The sequence below is a fragment of the Cimex lectularius genome, unplaced genomic scaffold (assembly GCF_000648675.2).
Source record: "Cimex lectularius strain Harlan isolate CLEC.00 unplaced genomic scaffold, Clec_2.1 scaffold234, whole genome shotgun sequence".
Classification (NCBI taxonomy): Eukaryota; Metazoa; Arthropoda; class Insecta; order Hemiptera; family Cimicidae; genus Cimex; species Cimex lectularius.
Window position 1 is genome coordinate 554,279 of NW_019392804.1, and position 18,417 is coordinate 572,695.

At 33.0% G+C, this 18,417-nt stretch overlaps 3 protein-coding genes across 10 annotated transcripts in view; 2 read left to right on the forward strand and 1 right to left on the reverse strand.

Annotated features, from left to right (window-relative positions):
- Positions 1-919: 919 nt before the first annotated feature.
- On the forward strand, positions 920-6,410 carry LOC106664725 (glutaryl-CoA dehydrogenase, mitochondrial). Its single transcript, XM_014390693.2, has 9 exons — positions 920-1,103; positions 1,186-1,221; positions 2,866-3,000; positions 3,074-3,307; positions 3,556-3,685; positions 3,748-3,967; positions 5,602-5,831; positions 5,893-6,053; positions 6,125-6,410. Exons 1-9 carry the CDS (start codon positions 1,064-1,066, stop codon positions 6,187-6,189), a joined length of 1,251 nt encoding a protein of 416 aa, XP_014246179.1. The 5' UTR covers positions 920-1,063; the 3' UTR covers positions 6,190-6,410.
- A 466-nt stretch (positions 6,411-6,876) lies between these two features.
- LOC106664724 (DNA ligase 4) lies at positions 6,877-14,971 on the reverse strand. Of its 4 annotated transcripts, none has more exons than XM_014390690.2 (17): positions 14,868-14,971; positions 13,166-13,328; positions 12,590-12,747; positions 12,360-12,520; positions 11,913-12,091; positions 11,563-11,762; positions 11,345-11,505; positions 11,061-11,256; positions 10,856-10,985; positions 10,680-10,803; positions 10,255-10,439; positions 9,225-9,362; positions 8,908-9,148; positions 8,565-8,830; positions 7,552-7,677; positions 7,134-7,264; positions 6,877-7,076 (listed from the first exon to the last, which is right to left on the reverse strand). In XM_014390690.2, the coding sequence occupies exons 2-17, from the start codon at positions 13,310-13,312 to the stop codon at positions 6,914-6,916; spliced, it is 2,706 nt and encodes a 901-aa protein (XP_014246176.1). In that variant the 5' UTR covers positions 13,313-13,328; positions 14,868-14,971; the 3' UTR covers positions 6,877-6,913. The 4 variants fall into 4 exon arrangements, with proteins under 4 accessions (XP_014246176.1, XP_014246177.1, XP_024083877.1 ...); XM_014390691.2 differs by lacking the exon at positions 14,868-14,971 and adding an exon at positions 14,551-14,635; XM_024228109.1 differs by lacking the exon at positions 14,868-14,971 and adding an exon at positions 13,492-13,821.
- The window catches only part of LOC106664721 (tyrosine-protein kinase Btk29A), a 30,324-nt gene continuing 26,174 nt past the window's right edge, over positions 14,268-18,417 (forward strand). For 4 of the 5 annotated variants that reach the window (XM_024228115.1, XM_024228116.1, XM_024228111.1 and 1 more), the window contains exon 1: positions 17,650-17,884. The gene's annotated coding sequence lies outside the window, so the exon portion shown is untranslated. Of the gene's footprint in view, positions 14,423-17,649; positions 17,885-18,417 lie in introns of those variants that run through there. The other variant, XM_024228113.1, reaches the window with a different exon arrangement.

An 18,417-nucleotide genomic window follows, 5' to 3' on the forward strand; every position in this document is an offset into this window, starting at 1 on the left:
TTTTCATGTGTTGGTGCAATAAACTTATTATTATACTAAACCAAGACAAAAATGATAGTAGGACAGCAGACTCCAGAAACATGTGGACTCGGAGCAACAAAAACAAGCCTATGTAGGAAGAACGTGGAAGAACAGGAAGACAAAGGCATCAGACAAAAATTGGAAATAAGTGGTCGGTTCAATGGGAACGTATTTGCAGAGTCCTGCGAAAAAGTTCATTAAAGTACCATCGCAGAAACTGACGGCAGAAAAACTAAACCTACGAATTGTTAGAACGAGAATGATAGTACACTGCAGACTCCAGAAGCGTATAGAAAAGCTAAAACAAACCTGAATAGAAAGAAGGACATGTTCTCTGCCTTCATACTCCTGGAAAAGGAAAAGCCAAGTTCTGAAAGATAAATTGGCCAAGTAAAGGTCGATCAGGACACATCCCCTGAACTATTTTTCGGCAAACCAACATGTCAAAAAAATGTTAGGTTGGTAGGGTTAGGTTAGATTAGGTTAGGTGTGGTTAGGGAAGGATTCTGGTAGCAGATTCTTATGACAAAGAAGTCCAAGATTAGAAGCATATATTTCACGATTGTAAACATGCCTAAGCAGTGGGAAATTTGGAGAGCAGCTTTAATTTTTCATGGCCCGTGAAAGCAGAACTTGTGATAGGGAAAGAAATATTCCGAGGACTTTTACTAATTCGTTCAATGCATAGATATTAATTTATTTAATAAAAAATAAATTGGACTCTTGACACAGTAACCCTCACCAGCCGTGTTTGTTATTTCTGTGTTACCGGAACAGCGTGATGTACCGTCCGCATGGTCATCCCACCTTCAACACACTTTGAAGGTCGAATTACGTCTGAGAATAAATTGAAGAACGTATGAGATAACGAATTTGATCAAAGATAACGTCTAAAGTGTTGGAAACATACTCCCAAGTGATTTATCATTCCTTATTCCCTTCTTTTTTTCTTTTTTTTTTCTATATTGCTACCACCTTATTCGACTAAAATAATCTTCCTCAGTTTAGTATTGAGCGTTGACGCGTGAAGGCGTAGCTGACAATGTTCGCCCCGAAAATACTGAGGAGCCTGCCGGCAAACAGTATCCTTTATTTACGTTTCTACTTACTATTCAATTTTTTTTTTAAATCTTAAAAACAAAAATACTTAACAATAAAATCCAGGTACGGCAGTAAGACTGTTCTCGTCTGCTTTAAACGGTACGATACTATTTTTCTAAATAATTTTGAACCCAATTAAATATATAAATCGGTTAAATTTATTACTGAATTTCATTAAACAAAGGTGTATTTTTGATTTAATACAAATAGGAAAGAAATAAAGATAAACAACTTTCTGCAGAACATACCAACTGGTTTCTGTACTGTTAACCATCAGTGTTGCAAACTCGAACTCACCTCGTCGAAATTTCCCTTCTGTCGAAGTCTAAAATTTAAAATTTTTATGTTTTTTAAACTATTCCTCGCTATTCCTTCGGCCGATGATGTAATTGAAGCGCTTTAAATTTCACGAGAAACTATAATTGCTGAAGGAAGTTGTGTTAAACACCCCAAGTTTAATTTAGGCCGATTTTTCTGTGCAGCTACAGAGGGTCCAAAAATTATTAATATACTCAGTTTTAACTAAACGATTCAACAATACATTTGTTATAAAATAATTGGGTTTTACATTGTGCAAAAAATTATTCACACATTTATAGATTATTTGAAAAAACAGCGTTTTTCTTACTGTTGAGGTCTTCTTTTTCCGCTATGTTTTAAAAACATGTGTTTTCCATTTATATATAGACGAAATAGTTTATTTTTTAACCCGCTTCTTAAGAGAACATATTGACACCACTAAAAAAAATTAATAGTATGAAGGATAGCAGGTTGGGGGTGTAGATTAGAAATCCAGCCTTGGATGTACACCATGTTGGTGAAACCGATACTCACATTGAGATTGTCTAGCTCGATAAAGTTATACAAATACAAAAGGATTAAAACTTAAATGGAGAGAAAGAACACCATAAGAGAATATCCGATACTCATGGCCCCTAGAGACGACAAGAACAGGACATTTGTATTTAAACAAAGCGTTCAGACAAGACAAGACATGCAGGAGAAGAAGTGAATGAAGAAGAACAAGAAGCAGATACCCTTGCAAGGAAAGCTTCTACATTGCTGATAGACCCTGACGACTTTTGTGGTTTAGGGATCCACATGAGCATATAAGTAAAGAAGACATGGTGGAAGTAAGGGAACAATGGAGTTTACTCATTGGACAGATATGATCCGAAAACCTCCTGGCAAGATTTGAAAAGAACGAAACAATAAAATGCATCAAAGGAAGTAAGCTCAAATCCTAACAGGATTCTTAATGTGGCATTGTGGGCACTAGATTAAAGAAGGAGTCGGCCTCTTTATGACCTGCGCATCATGACCAGTATTGGTCTATTGTACATTGTTGTCTAGAGCTCCTTATTAAGTTTGACTTTTTACCAGATCTCAAAGCTTTTTCAAGGACTCCCATGTGTATCCTTCAGGGCCAGGCTTTTCCTCTACCAGGAATAGGAATCTTAGCCTACATAAGTGTGTGCACTAACAGAGAACATGTTCTGCTGTCTCTTCTTCTTCCTGGCAATAGCTGCACAGGCTTGTTTCTGCCAATCTATATATATGCCACTGGAGTGTATATAAGTTGGTCACATTCGGGGTTTATCATTGTTTTGTGTATTCAGGTCATTAGTTCATATTTATTTCATGATTTGTAGCATAGTAGAAAGTTTAAAAAAATATATTTAAAATTAAATTTAACATTGCCACAATATTTCAAAATTTTCTATATGTATTTGTTTTTTGCAGTCTCCTTTAATTGGGAAGATCCATTAAATTTGGAATCCAAATTGAACGAAGATGAGATCTTATTGAGGGACTCGTTCAGATCTTATTGCCAGGAAAAACTCATGCCTCGTATTGTTCAAGCTAATAGAAATGAAGGTATAAACTGAATGCAGTCCCTTCTATTGTACAAATCCAATCGTTTTCACTAAACTGTCTTAACTTCTTTCAGTCTTTGATCGTAATATAATGAGAGAAATGGGGGAAATGGGAGCACTTGGCTGCACCATCTCTGGCTACGGATGCAGCGGCGTTTCAAGTACTGCTTACGGCCTTTTAGCCAGAGAGGTCGAAAGAGTCGATAGTGCTTACAGGTCTGCTTTCAGTGTTCAGTCATCACTTGTAATGTTTCCAATTTACAAATATGGAAGTGAGGAGCAAAAACAAAAATTCTTACCAAAACTAGGTAATTAGTTATCATTTAAATATCCTTAATGTCAACTATTGTATGTGTTTTTATAATTTTTTCAATAATATGTATTTTTATGTGAACTAATTATTACAGATGAAACTAGTTTATGTAAGATTTGTTTCCTTTTGTTTTACTTAAAGTGAACATGTCGTTCAATTTATTAATAAACAAAATTTTTCGTCTCATATCTTCTTTAAATGGTAATTTTAAGATCACTGGTTACATTGAAAAATGAATTTTAGCTTCTGGAGAATTAGTAGGCTGCTTTGGACTGACAGAACCAAATTTTGGAAGTGATGCAGGAGGCATGGAGTCCAACTTGAAATATTCAAAAGAAAGCAAATGCTATGTTTTGAACGGAACAAAAACATGGTAAATTCTAATTCAAATAAATCAATAAATAATTCATTTTTTAATTGTGTTTATTTTTATAGGATTACCAATGCTCCAATAGCTGATGTTTTTGTCGTCTGGGCCAGAGACAAAGATGACAGAAGAGTCAAAGGAGTTGTCTTAGAAAGAGGAATGAAAGGGCTCAGCACAAGTAAAATTATAGGGAAACAATCTTTAAGAGCATCAGAAACAGGAACAATACATATGGACAACATTGAGCTTAAAGAGGAAAATTTCCTTCCCAAAGCTCTTGGAATGGGAGTAAGTCTAATTAATACATTTCACAGAAAAACTTTGAATCGTTGACCTAACCCTACTTAACCAAACCTATCTCTTAGACTCTTACCCTATCTCTAACCTAATCTAACTTAACCCAGCCCTACACTAAAAATATAGGAACGCACGATTCGATATTTATAATTTAACTATTGTATTGATAACTACAAATTTCAGTGTTAAGTAGCATACTGTTCTGTGTATAATTATCTTCAGTAATAATCCTTTGTGCTTTTATCTCAAATTTGAGAAATTCATATTCATATTTTAAAATGATAGTAGAAAAATATGGCAAATAATGTTGGTGGTTAGTGACGTTAATCGATAATTATTCAGAAATCGTGAGATGCGGTCTGGTGTGATGTAGGTTTCAGAAAAACATTTTCTTTATCGTGCCAATGTTTCGATCTTTATTGAGATCATCTTCAGAGCTCAAAGTGTTTGTCTTCTGTGTAATTGTGCCATTCTTACGTGTCGTGTTGAGAGTGCCACATACGTTTGTTGAGATATGTTGTGTTGATTTGTAGTGAGGTGTTGTAAGTGATTTGTTATTGTGTTAATGCATTTTGATCGTGTTATATCTTTTTCTTCCTCTGTTTTTGTGGATTTTTGGATTGCATAGTCTACATCCATAATTAATTTAGCTGTTGGAAAGTCTGTTTTTTGTAAGGAATGGAATGTTTGGGACCAAGTGATAGGAAATTCTGGATTTCTAGTGGAATGTTAGGTTTAGGAACCATTAGGTGTTTGTTTGTTGATTAAGTTGTTCAATTTTTTGATGTTTGTTTTTAATTTGGTAAAAATGGACATTTTATGCATCTTTTTGATGTGTGTAAAAGCTTTTAAGATGTCTGTAGGTATATATTGGCGGCACTCAGTTTTAATTGGTGTAATTTTTGTGTTAATGTCTTAATGTTTTTGATGCTCGTGGTTATTTCTATGTGTAAAATATTTCTTTTGAAATGTATTGTGGTTTATGTATGTCGTTAATTCTAGCAGAGAGGGCACTCTCAACACGACATGCAAGAATGGCACAATTACACAGAAGACAAACACTTTGAGCCTTGAAGATGATCACAATAAAGATCAAAACTTTGGCACGATAAAGAAAATGTTTTTCTGAAACCTACATCACACCAGACCGCATCTCACGATTTCTGAATAATTATGGCAAATAATGTTGAGCTATTTTGTTTATTTTTTTACAGCTACCAGTATAAGAAATGGTTTTCTCTTAATGAATTAGCCAATTGCTCTCTGAAAGAGCAAGGACAGGATTGTAGAGTGTATGCGAAGCTTATTTCCATCATTTTAGAATGTTGTTACTCTGTAAGTTAGGAAGTTTGCAGCCTAGCATTGCATTGCTAAAACTAAACTTTTATTTATTCAACAGAGCTAGGTATGCATCTCATAAAGCGCGTACATGGGTTGCAGCCATTCCAGATAATGCTCAGTACATTTGTTGTTTGAAAATATAATTTTCTTCAAACAAAAACCTCATTAACCTTTCAAATTTACTTTTAGTATTAGAATTTTTTTCCTACATAATCCACAATTTTTGATAATATTTATAATATTCAAAATGATATATAAAACATTTAAATTTTCTATATTTTTAGGCACCATTTAGCTGTTTGGGCTCAGCACGTCTTGGGATTGCTTGGGGAGCTCTTGGTGCTGCTGAATTTTGCTTTTCAACAGCTAGACAGTATACATTAGACCGTAAACAGTTTAAAAAGCCACTGGCTTCTAATCAACTGGTACAAAAAAAACTTGCAGACATGTTGACAGAAATCGCCCTTGGATTACATGCTTGCCTCCATGTTTGTCGGCTTAAAGACGAAAACAAGTAAACCAATTAATCAATTTAGCTATTTTAACTAATTAGTTATTATTTAACATTTTTTCAGATTGACACCAGAGATGGTATCAGTTTTGAAACGAAATTCGTGTGGCAAAGCCTTAGAGATTGCTCGAACAGCTAGGGATATGCTAGGAGCAAATGGAATCAGCGATGAATATCATGTAATACGACATTCGCAAAATTTAGAAGCCGTCAATACATATGAAGGTTTTATCATCTCTCTCTAAATTCATTCAAAAGTTTTAACAAAAAATTTATATGGTTAATATTTTTTCCAGGAACTTATGATATTCATACCCTAATTCTTGGAAGAGCAATTACTGGATTAAACGCATTTGCATAAATGTTGATATTAAAATATAAAAAATGTGGTTGGTTAAAATGAACAGAATACAATACGCATTTTTAACTGAGGTCTATCTTGATTGAGATTTTATGTGTAATTGCACTTTACCTATTTATTCGGTTTATCATAATAGTGAATAAAAATTTGCCAAAGGTAATTTGAAAATTTTAAATTATTGTCAACCATGATTTGTTATATAAACAAAATTAAAGACTTTATTGTTGTTATTCTGTATTTGTTTTCCCATTTATTGTTTATTACTCTCTTCCATTTTTTTTTTTAAATTAATTACACAATCATATTTAGGACGTGGACAGAGTAATGTGTGAGCAGTTTACAAAACTTTAGATAAAGAAAGAATGGATTAAGAACAATTGTACTAATAAGAAAGCAATCCCAGTATTTCATGACACTATTGATAACAGTGGATTTAAATCAAATTATACAAAAATTTTGAGTGTTTAATGACATTGCAGATTTTTCCTTCAGAGGAACAAACCAGACAGAGGTCTGTCAGACTCAATAGTGGGCTTCGACCCCTTCAGGAAGTCATTCTTCAAGTATATAAGATGAATAAATGAGATGATACAAATAGGTGCCCAGCTGAAGGAGCCTATCCAGCCAGAATGATGGAATTTACATATATTACAAGAACTCATCACAATATCTATAGAAAACAAACAATGAAATAGTAATAATTTATTAGCAGATGATTCACAATTCAGTTAACATCCATATCTTCGCAGTCTGTAATGATATACGGGGAATGATCCAGCCATTTTTTCTCTTCCCAGCTTTTTTGGAGCCATTCATTACTGACAATCACTGTTGAGAAAGAGCCTCTAATTTTTAGATCGAATAATTTTGTGTTGTTGATTTTGTACCTGGAATTGTTTATAAAATAGTTGAAACAATTTAAAACATGTAACATTCACACTGACCGTTTATGTACAACGATGTAGTCCGTTTCAATATTAACTTCCTGTGAAATTGTACCAGATAGGAATTTGAAGCAGCACATTTCTTCTTTCAACGATAAGTTGGCCATATTCTGTCCCATTTCATAATGCTCCTTCACATAAAGATATATTCAAATTAAATTAACATGACATTTAGTCAATTTAAGATTTTGAAATATAATAACGGCTTTGCTATAATACTTGACTACTTGTGTAAATATTATGGAAAAATATTAAAAAATAAAATGATAACACAATAAATATTATACAAGAACAATTGTACTATTTAAGGATCTGAACTTTAAAACTGTATTTCAAGCAATATGAGCAAAATGATGATATTAATGTCCAATTCTTCTTTTCTTAAATTACGACTGTTAATTTTATTACAAATACTAACCTGATCTTCGGCAAAGAAAGCGCAGCAGTTTTTGAAACAAGAATAAAAGTTTGCATCGTCTAATAACAAGTCTAACATTTCATTCAAATCTTCAGGTGACACAGGTTTCTTCAAACTTTTTATCATCTAGAAGAAATTTTTGCATACAACATTACAAATAGTTTCTTTTTAATATAACAATATTTAAAATAAAAAAATTAAAATAATTTTCTATGTTCAGTATGACTATTACTCATCATGCCCCACATTTTAGCTGTCAACTAACAAATGTGAAAAACTTCTGATTAAGAAAAAACGTTATTTTCCTATTCGAATTCAGCTTTTTTCCTTCCCTGGTTCATTTATGAAGTAATCAAGAGTAGAAAATTCCAAATCACATTTGATTTGTGAAAATCCCATAAAACAAATAACAACTTGTCCTCTATCTCCGTAAACAATTTATTTATTTGCTTGCATTCTGAGATGCTGTTGAGCAGATGATCCAGTTCTATAATTAACAAAAAAGGTTGGATTCAGTTAGGTTGGGATGGGTTGGATTGAGTTAAGTTAGATTAGGTTAGTTAGGGTTAGGTTAGGTTAGGTTTAGGGTTAGATATGCATTTTACACGGGATTAGGGTTAGTTTTTATTTGTCTTTAGAGATTGGACTTTGATCATTTTATTGTGAGCACTTTTCTATTTTTTATTTTTAATAAATATTTTAAAATTACACCATGTAATTAAAACTGTAATAAATATTAATAACAAATGTAATAACAATAAAAGTAATAATAAAAATAATAAACATATAACAAAAATTAAAAAATATGGTCGCATTGGGGGGTACAACAACCAATTTTATTCTCCTATAAGCTGGTCTTAGCATAAATTAGGAATAGAAGTCAAAAATAGGTGTAAGGAATTTTATGTTTGTTTTTAATAAGGTCGTAAATCTGACAGGTCGCTTACCCAGTAGGGAGGAAGAGATATGTCCCACAAACCTCAAAACAAAAAAACCATGAAATTGTTCAATACCTGAGGACAATTGAGGGAAAAATCTAAGCTTTTTTTCGTCGCACATTTCCAATAGCCATCGCCATAAATGTCAAACCTTTCCATTATGTCACTTTCACACAGCTGCGTCATGCCCAATAGATATACAGGCTCCCAAGGCAATAATTTATTCTTTTGAATACAATCCAAAACCCACATGTGATTGGTCACAATATGTTTTTTAGATGAGATGAAATTTTTCGTTCTGACATTATTATCACCGACAACAATACAAAATGTTTTTGAATCTGAAAATAAATACATATTTTAACAAATAATTTTACGCATACATGTGTTAAAATTATTGAACAATTACAAAATATACCAGGCATTGCAGCTATTTTTCCTCCATGTTTAAAAATTAACTTTTCCATATCAGCTTTCGAGTGTTGTTTGGTACCAGTTGTAACACTTATCCTTTTATTTTGAAATAGGTTTGCTATAACATCTACTCCTCTTAAATTTGGCTTTTGGAAATGTGGTAAAACATGTAGATTTTTTCGTTTCCGTGTTTTATGTTCACTCTTTGAACTCAGCGGGCCTGATGTGAGCATTCCTGCAGTTTCCTTGAGGTAAACAAAATAAAAACTTACTTTATAAATCCACAATGTACCACTAGGTCAAACACTAAATTTAGCTTACATTGTATATGGTATAAAATTCTTCTGATGTTAAACAGTCTTTCCAACTCTTGTCAAAACGCACTTTTTCTACTCTTGGAAACCTTAGCGAAAATCCACATTTAAATTTACTACTTTTGATAATTTGAGATGCTTTAACCTACAAAAAGCATAATATAAAACTTTGATTTTTAAACAATAACTTTTTTAATTATCATTTTACAACAGCTACAAGCAACTTTGTTCTCTTTATGAATTTTGCAATACACTCAAACAAAAAAACAACCACTCGTATGTTGTTGTTTATTTCAAACTATAAATATTTTTATTGTTATATTTATTACAACGTACTTATTTTAATGTAAACCCAATTAAATTTAATGTAAAAAAATTATAGAAATTTGTGGGTTTTAATAAAAATTATTTATTTATGATGCTTTGAAAGAAAATTCACCAAACACCAGAAAATTATTTAGTGATAGATTAAAATCTAACTAACAATTTATTAACTGGTTTTGCTCTTAAAAACACGTGTAACCTCGTCTGGCCTCGCAGAGGGTGTAAGTCTCCTAGGCATAGCGTAAATGAGTGTGACAGAGTACTGTGTCAGCAATGAAAGGAATGTCTGCAGTGTATGCTGAGAAGAAAATGGAACCAAGAATGCTACCTTGCAGAATACCTGCTTTGGCATAATGAATGGGGAAGAAGGATACTTGATACTATACTATTACTACTATAGGATACTATTTGAAAGTACAGGGCAGATAGGATTTTAGGATGAGGTAATAAGAGTATAGAAGGATGCAATTGAGTTCCAAAGAAAGTCTGGGTGCTACACTCAATCGAAGCATAGGAACAGCATTCCTTAAGTTCAAGGGAAGATGTGATGATGGTCCTGTGGCACTGTTGAATGGTAGAGTGAGGTCGCCTGTGACTGATGATGGAGTGAAGGTTTCAGAGGAAAGAGAGTGATAAAGAGCAGCCTAGGTCTTGTTGAATGTGTTCGTCGTGTCTGTAATTAGATCTGAATGAGGTGTAAATTGGTCAATTACCTGTAAAATAATGGAATTCTTTGGATCTATGTGCACATCTGGAGTTGTGTGCCCAAACTGAATCATTGTCGGTGGTTTCTTTTTCGCAATCCAATGTGTATTCAATTTACTTCGTACTTCATCAAGCTCATCAAATGTGAGCCCAGATGATACCATAGTTAACGAATGAAATTCATTGGGAGTACCTGGAGATGATACACATCAAAATAAAATTATGGAAAAGAACAAAGGCAAATTGTATCAGATAACCCATTTCATACAATGCTTACAAATAATACCAAAGGCACATAATTAATTAAAACTCAATAAATACAGCATATTGTAAATACTCTCTGTGAGCAAATTGAAATTACATGGCTAATACCAATAAAGGCAAATCCAAAACAAAAAATTGTAATAACAGAAACCGTATTGTACAAACTTACCATCACTGTCCTTTGAAGCTGCCAATCCTACCAAAAATCGACTCACAGTCCCCTTTAGTTGACCAGAACCAAAGTTACCTCCAATAATTAAAACATCTAACTCCATAAGAGCACCTTGTGTGTACTAAGTTAAAAAAAATTAACTTTGGTTTTTAATACATTGTATTTTCTATTACCTCTGGTTTAATTTTATACCAGCCCCCACTAAATCTTTCATTTGGTTTATATATTGAATTGACTTCCTTTACAATAATTCCTTCTTCGCGCTTTTCAATTGCTTTATTTAGTGCATCAAGTATTTCATCACTGCAAGATCATATTAACTATTAGTACTGAAAACTCATTCGAAATAGTCTAAATTGCCAAACCAACAAATCATACTTGGATTTGACTGATATTCGGTTTAATTCCATTATAACACCTTCTTTGGGAGTAAAGACCTGCTTTAATAATGCAACTCGTTCAAAAAGAGGTTTATTTGTTATCACTTTACCATTGCAGTACACAATGTCAAAAGGAAAGAAACAAGGCTGAACATCACCACCAACTTTCACTTTTCCAACATCCCTGAAATTGCCTAACATTAAACAAAACAAAAAAAAATATTAAGCATAAGCAAGCATTAAACTGATCCTATAATTTTTCAATATATATTTTGCATTTACCTTGAGTTATAAGACATTTTTTAACTTTGTGCCATGCCATCATTTCACCGTCTAATATAAAACTGGTGAAATGCGGGCTGAATTGTTCTTTTAAAGAAGCGGCAAAGTATCCAGTAGAAACATTCGATCCATAAATGTATGTCGATGCTTCAAATCCATTCCTAGGCGAAACAATAGTGAACATAAACATTTAAAACAATGACAAATTTGTAAAATACCTTGAAAAAAATTTGAATTCCCCATCTGAGTAATGAATTTGGTATCTTTCACCATCCAGTTTAGTTTCAATGAAATGGTCTCCGGAAAAATTGATAGTTTCAATGTTACATTTTGAAGAAAGCATCGGACGAAAAGCTTCAAATAGATTGATGTTAAATTCGTTATAGCGAACGTTTGGATCTCCCAAAGTTGAACACAGCTAGAAATTATCATACTAAATAGCTCACAAATATAAGCAAAATAATTATAAAGTGTGCAATATGGAAAAATTCATAAACTGTGAATTGTTTTATATTATGTTGTATTTTTTTCATTAGAAAACCTTTGAAAGTATGAAATACAAAATTACCTTTTGTAAACTAAAATTAGTGCTTATGAACTTGAAGGCATCTGGATGTATAAAATATAACATTTGTTTGTGGCCAACTCCAAAGTGCATACTTTTTAAAATAATGCGTATTATCCATTTTTGTTCCTTAGCTGACATTTTGCCAATAAACGTATCAAAAAACACATCCAATTTTGCTTCTAAAACATTAAACAAAGTTAAATTAAATAAAAATGAAGTTAGAACTGATAAACTGCAATGGACTGTGATCAAATAAGTGAACTAGGACATAAGTTTGATCAAAATTAGTTGATTGTTTAAATGTGCCCAGACATGTTTCAGTTCCTCAATTCCTTAGAATTGATGTCAAGTTGCTCAAAACTGTCTGAATTTCTGAATACATGTATGACATAAGTCCATTTTTTTAATACTTAATTTGTATTTATTTATTTTCCTTATGCAACTGACCTGAAGATTTCTCTGCAAAAGATTTAGCAATGGCATCCAAAGCTTTGTTGACATCAGCGATTGTTAAATTGGAAGGTGTAGTGCTTCTAGATTTCATAACTCCATACACGATATCAGCATAATCTGTGACAGCTTGATTAAATTTAAATCTGTTTGGATGCCTTGACAAAAAAAAAATTACTTTAGTTTAATTCAAATCCTCAAAAACAATTTTACGATAGGTTTGATACCTGTATTCCAATAACGCTACAGCATCTTTTCCTGTTTTTGCTAGATCCAGAACTTTGACATAAATGTGCCCTAATTTATCTTCTTTAATTCCATAAGAGCCTCTGTCCCGATCATAATATGGTAACATCAACCTAATTATTTGGTATAAATTACCTCCCTGCAATATATGATGAAGTAAAATTGTACAAAATGAAATGTTATTTTGGAATATTGTTAATAAAGCTGAAGCAATTTTTTATCACCATCTAAATTTCCCTTCAGTAAGATTAAGAACATATTTTTGCTATAGAATGCCCTAGTCCTATTCGATCTGGTGCTGTGTAATTTGAATTTTTAATTTCATAGGTTTCATCAAGTTGTGAATATATCTTCATATTGCGAACCTTTTAAATTAGTAATTAAAGTTTCATAGTTCTGAACGATGGGGAATATTTAAAGACTCGATGAAGGATCTGAGATTTTCCTTCTAATTGGCCTCACCCTTGATTTTTTTAAACATACAAATGCACATTAGTTGTAAGGCACGATGCTAATCATGTTAATAACCAATAAGCTTGTTTTCAATTGATACAGACCTTGGAATTTGTACGCAAATACAGTATGTACCGCCTTAAGATTTCAGATTTTATCTTCTTTTCCTTTTTGGATCTCACTTTATCACAGACATCACAAAAATCAGTGAATTTTATGTTGTTGATGAAGTCACTACTGGTATGGTCCATCGTTTTTGTTAAGGCCCTGAAAAAAAACATACAATTATATTATAAAAGCCAAGTAGAACACACTCTTGCAGACAATTAATAAATAATTTAAATTAAAAAACATAATAATAAAAATCTTCATATATTAAGTGTGTCTTTCTTTTCAGCATTATTGCCTACAATTTGTAGCTTTCTTTTACCTCAAACTATTAATTTTCTGACCCAAATGGTTTTGTAAAACTGTAAATTATCCAGCTGGTGCCAGATGTCCTTAAAGTGAATTTTTGTAAAGGTTCAAGTGAGGATAAGCCACACTGGTCTTAGGCAAATAAAAGATAGGAAACAACCAAACTTGTGATAAGCTGAAGATCATGAACTGGTTTGGTTCAAAAGTGTTCCAAAACAAAAATGTTTGCAGTTTACAAAAAGTGGATACAAGATACAAGATGGCAAACAAGATGGGAAAGCAGCAATAAGGGTAAGTAGACTCAAATTCTTCACTAAAATTGAAGAGAGGGCTAAAGCTAACTGGTTGCTTCCTGATCACTATGTGATGCAAATGCTAACGGGCATGATGTAGCAAACAGAATTTTTATATGCCCCGTCAAGAAAAAGAAAGGGAAAACAAAACGCTTAGTTCCCAAAAAACAGGCTTGAACAAATTGACAAACAAAAAAAAAGTTTCAGAGCTTATAAATGGTTTAGCATAAGCATTGTGTATGATTTTTAGGCATACATTTATTTATTTCCTATTAATTGTTCTACTTAATTTTGTATGAAATGTTTTATTCACTGAATTATTCATGTAATTAGTCCGGGTCAGGGGTCAAGGAAAAACTAGCAAGGGGGGAGACTCATTAGTGTACCTTTTTGGATAGAAGAGTTTTAAAGAAGAAAAAACCTTTTACTTCCTTTAGTTTCACCTTTAACCAGGTAAGGCATGAAGAATTTAATTGTACAAAATTTTACTAAAGTGGCGAGGCCCGCAGGTAGGGTGGTGTGGTGGATGGGGGAAAAAAAGCCACATTGGTCAAGTGAAAGATTTTGTGTGCTTCAGTTTGCTCCAGTCTCAATCAGTGGCGTGGTGTGGTTTCGTGAGATCCAGTTCACTTCAAACATTACCAAACAAAGGTACGCACAATTTTTATTGACTGTGTATGTCGTCAATTTCACATTTACTGAGAAACTGTTAGCAACACCCTCCTCTATTTAATTTTAAAACGAAAGAATGCGGCAACAGAGTATATCACTTCACAAACCTTTACATATCTCGCAAACCTTTCCAGGATGATTGCGTATCTGTAAACAAACCCAGCTGTGCTGATACTTTTTTAATCTCTTATTTGATTATAAATATTTTATTTTATCGTAATATTTTAATCTTAAAAAGTTACAACTATTGAAAAATAAAATTCAAGAGTAGAATGTCTTAAAATCAAGATATAAAGGGTGTGTCAATACATTTTTGATAAGCATGTCCTTGACAAGCACTGGTTCAATTGGCGAATAAGCCAATAAATTTATGCTTTTTATAGAAAGTTTTGTTTTGTTAGCATGTCAAATATGGTGTATATACCTTATCTTTTTTCAAGTTAGATAATTAATCTGATACACTTTGTTATTTTAAAGGTTCCCCGGGAGGTTCCCCCGGCTCAAAATCGAAGTGTAGTGATAGGCAATTGAATCGACTATCGAGAATGTTTTCTTTTTTAATCGATCCATCAAACCATTAGGATTTTTCAACTCAGAAATAAATATTCTGAAAAAATTTAAAAGTGTTATTAAATTAGGACGATTATCGCACGTTATCAATAAAGTTTAAATCTTTACAATGGGATATGATTTTTGATTTTCCCCGTCCCTTCTACCACCATATTGGTGGACGCTATTATCTTAAGTGTCAGAAAAATAATTTGTTACACAAATTTGTCTATATTTTTTACAGATTTAACGTTTATAAAGTAGTTAGGAATAATGACGAAGTAAATAAGACATAAATTCAACAATATACAATATTTACAAATGTTCTGATACAAATAAACAATTTTTAATGAGCAAACCTAATTACTTGTGAAATTACAAATTCATGTTTAAGTTGATTAAGAGTATGGATAAAAGTACCAGGTAAGCTGAGAGATTTTTAAACCTCTGAAAAGGGAAGGTCTATGCACTCTTTTCTCTCAGCAGGCAAGATTTGGGGAAGATTATAAGCCTATAAATCCACTTAACTACAACTTAAAAAGAAGATGAGCAAAGCAGAGATAGAAACATAAAGAATCTGTCAACGGAAACCAGAGACATCACATGTTGTGAATGTGAGGCACTAGTGCGAAAAGGTGGCTTTTGATACTACCAACAAACTCAAAAGAGGCTCCTGAGATTCAAATTAATAACTTCAATAGACCTTCTCAAGTGGTCATCGATGACACAGATTTTTGGAAGAAAGGCAACTCTAATTTTCAGAAAGGGGGTAAAAATATGGTATACCAACAATCAGATCAAACATGGAATAGAGATTATGTGTAAGGGTACAAGGGCTGAATCACACCCCAGCAAATTGGACCGGTTCAAACTATCTTCCAAGCTGAAGTCTACGCAATCCCACTCTGTGCATAAGAGTTGGTAAAAAGGAAAATTAAAGGTGCATGGATTTACATATATTTATAGTAGTATAGTCAGAAAGCTATAAAGGCACTAAATATGTATGCTTTCAGCTGCACATAGTCTTACCGGTGGGTTCCATGACCGATTAGCCAGAGAAGCGGCAGCCCTCTCACCAATGGGACCAGAATCACAACTAGCTGCACTGGAGAGTGGGTTAAAGTTGGAGCAGTAAAAAATAACTTGAGAAAGAAAACAAGCACTGGGTAAAAGAACCAGATATGATAAATTTATATATCTCTGAGAAAGGAAGGCAAGGATCTCCTCTATCACTCTCAAAGAATCTCTCAGCAGGATTATAAGAAAATTATAATTCCCTAAGTCCTAAATATTGGAAGATTGGGGACGAGTTCTCTTTACAGATGAGGTGAGAGTTGGCCTCAAATCCTCAGAAGGGTGTAATTTCACCTGGAGACGCTCAGGAGAAATGTACGCCCCATAGCGTAAGGTCCTCAGATGGAATTCCACGGTGAGTCATTGATGTTCTAGGTGGCACTTCGTTGGACGGCCGTACCGAAATGGTTGTTGTGCGAGGAAGATCTCTAACTAACTTTACAGAGGTACACAAGACATAATCGAAGAACCTGTACTATCATTTGCTCCTCGTATTGGTAAGAAATTCTTGCTAATGCAGGATAATCCAGCCCCCCATAGAGCACGTATTGTGGATGACTACCTGAATGAGATTGGAATTGAGTGCTTGGTTTGGTCAACTCGAAATCCAGATAAGAACACATCTGGGACCAACTTTACCGACGAGTACGACGGCAAAACCCGGTCATAACTTGGAAGAGGTGGAAACGGCTGTTCTTTTCAAAGGAATTTCGAAGGCATTTAACGGACGTGATTCAAGCCAGAGGTGGAAATAGTTGGTATTAAAGGAGACAAAAAGTTTCTTTTTTTTACATTTGTATTTTCTTTTTTTTCAACTTAATAATTGTTTTTGTAGAATTAGGTAATAAACATTTTCTTTTTAAAAGTCTTATTTTTAAAACCAAACCTATTTTGGTCTGCAAAATATGAATAAACCTGATTACATTAAAATTTATGGCCGGTGCGTTAATACTGTCCACCTGCGTAGTATCAAAATTTAGCTTAATATAATAAATATTGTAGCCATTTATACTTAAGATTTATTTTTTTATGTAAATTATTATATGACCTCTCTAATACATTTATGCAAAATAAAATTCTTTCTGTCTTTTCGTTGGACGTTACTGTATGTTGTCCAGCATAACTGTTGTTGACGTTGGGACTTTGGGAGGAGTGAGCTGGAGATTTTAACGCCTGTCGCAAGTTGAACGGGTGGCAGGCTTTTTACCCTAAAAATCAATAAAATTGGCCTTCAAATATATTTAAAAAAAAGGTGCAATGGTCTGATGACAGTGGCTATCTCTTTCTCTCTCTCTTGACTCTTTCATTCTCTCTCTTTTTCTTTGTTTTTTGTTTTTTGGTTGATCACAACGCAGGCAACAAATTTCCCTACGTGCTCGTCTACTACGTCGACCGTATCGTCAAACTGGAAAAATATAGTTTTAATTGTTATTCCATTTGTTTTTTTTGCTCTTTTAACCATCAATATTTTACTTTTGGTAAAAAATACTCGCAGAAGATCACGGCTTTAATTAATTTCTGGGGGAAAAAAAATTGAGCAGCAGGTGAAAAATCGATACTTCTTTGTAATCAGTGTCTTTATAAACATTAATAAAGGATGCATTGGTTATGAAAACAGAGAAAACCTGTTGAATTACATTCCGGCCTCTGATAGTTTGTACAGATTTTTTTTTTCATTTCGAGTCGGAAATTAATCAATTATTTTTTATCATATTTCTACACCGCTTCTCGTCTCCGTGCCAGCGAGTTTCAAAATAAATACCTCTACATGATATGTGCATTATCGGCAGCAGTGAAGATATTTCCTTAGTTTTCAACGTGAGTTTTCCTCTTTTATTTACTTATTTTGTTTAATTTTCACACGAATTTGCTGTTTACATAGTTTCCGTTATCGTCTTATTAACTTAAACCAGTTTTTTTTATATTTTCCTCTTCGTTTTTATAACTTTTCTTCCTGGAGTACTTCGCATAATGTTTTTCTGATCCTTGTTTTGTAAATGTATAATTTTTTCTTTTTAAAAGTGTCATTTCAGAGTTGGTATTTTGGGGGCAGAATTAATTTGAAAATTTTCCACCTGTTGTTCACCTTGTTAAACAGACAAGCATCTCCTAAAATAATAATCTTGGGCTTACTTTTTTTGGAAATATGTCTGAAATGACCATTAAATATTGCTTTTCGATTTATATGGACGTTCGTCGCCAAATGTGCAAATATGATACGACAAAATTGGTTGTACCAGGCCTTCGCAGAAAGTCCTGTCAGTTTGATACATATAGCATAAATTTTTGAAGTGGGTAAAAAAACCTTATAGCAATTAATATTTTCTTTGTTTGAAATAATCTTTATCGGC

Coding starts and splice junctions, on each gene's coding strand:
- LOC106664725 (XM_014390693.2), top strand. CDS start 1,064: ATGTTCGCCCCGAAAATACTGAGGAGCCTGCCGGCAAACA. Junction 3,686..3,747: donor TTGAACGGAACAAAAACATG/GTAAATTCTAAT, acceptor TTATTTTTATAG/GATTACCAATGCTCCAATAG. Junction 3,968..5,601: donor CCAAAGCTCTTGGAATGGGA/GTAAGTCTAATT, acceptor CTATATTTTTAG/GCACCATTTAGCTGTTTGGG.
- LOC106664724 (XM_014390690.2), bottom strand. CDS start 13,312: ATGGACCATACCAGTAGTGACTTCATCAACAACATAAAATTCACTGAT. Junction 11,763..11,912: donor CTAATTTTAGTTTACAAAAG/GTAATTTTGTAT, acceptor GATAATTTCTAG/CTGTGTTCAACTTTGGGAGA. Junction 10,986..11,060: donor CGAATATCAGTCAAATCCAA/GTATGATTTGTT, acceptor ATGATCTTGCAG/TGATGAAATACTTGATGCAC.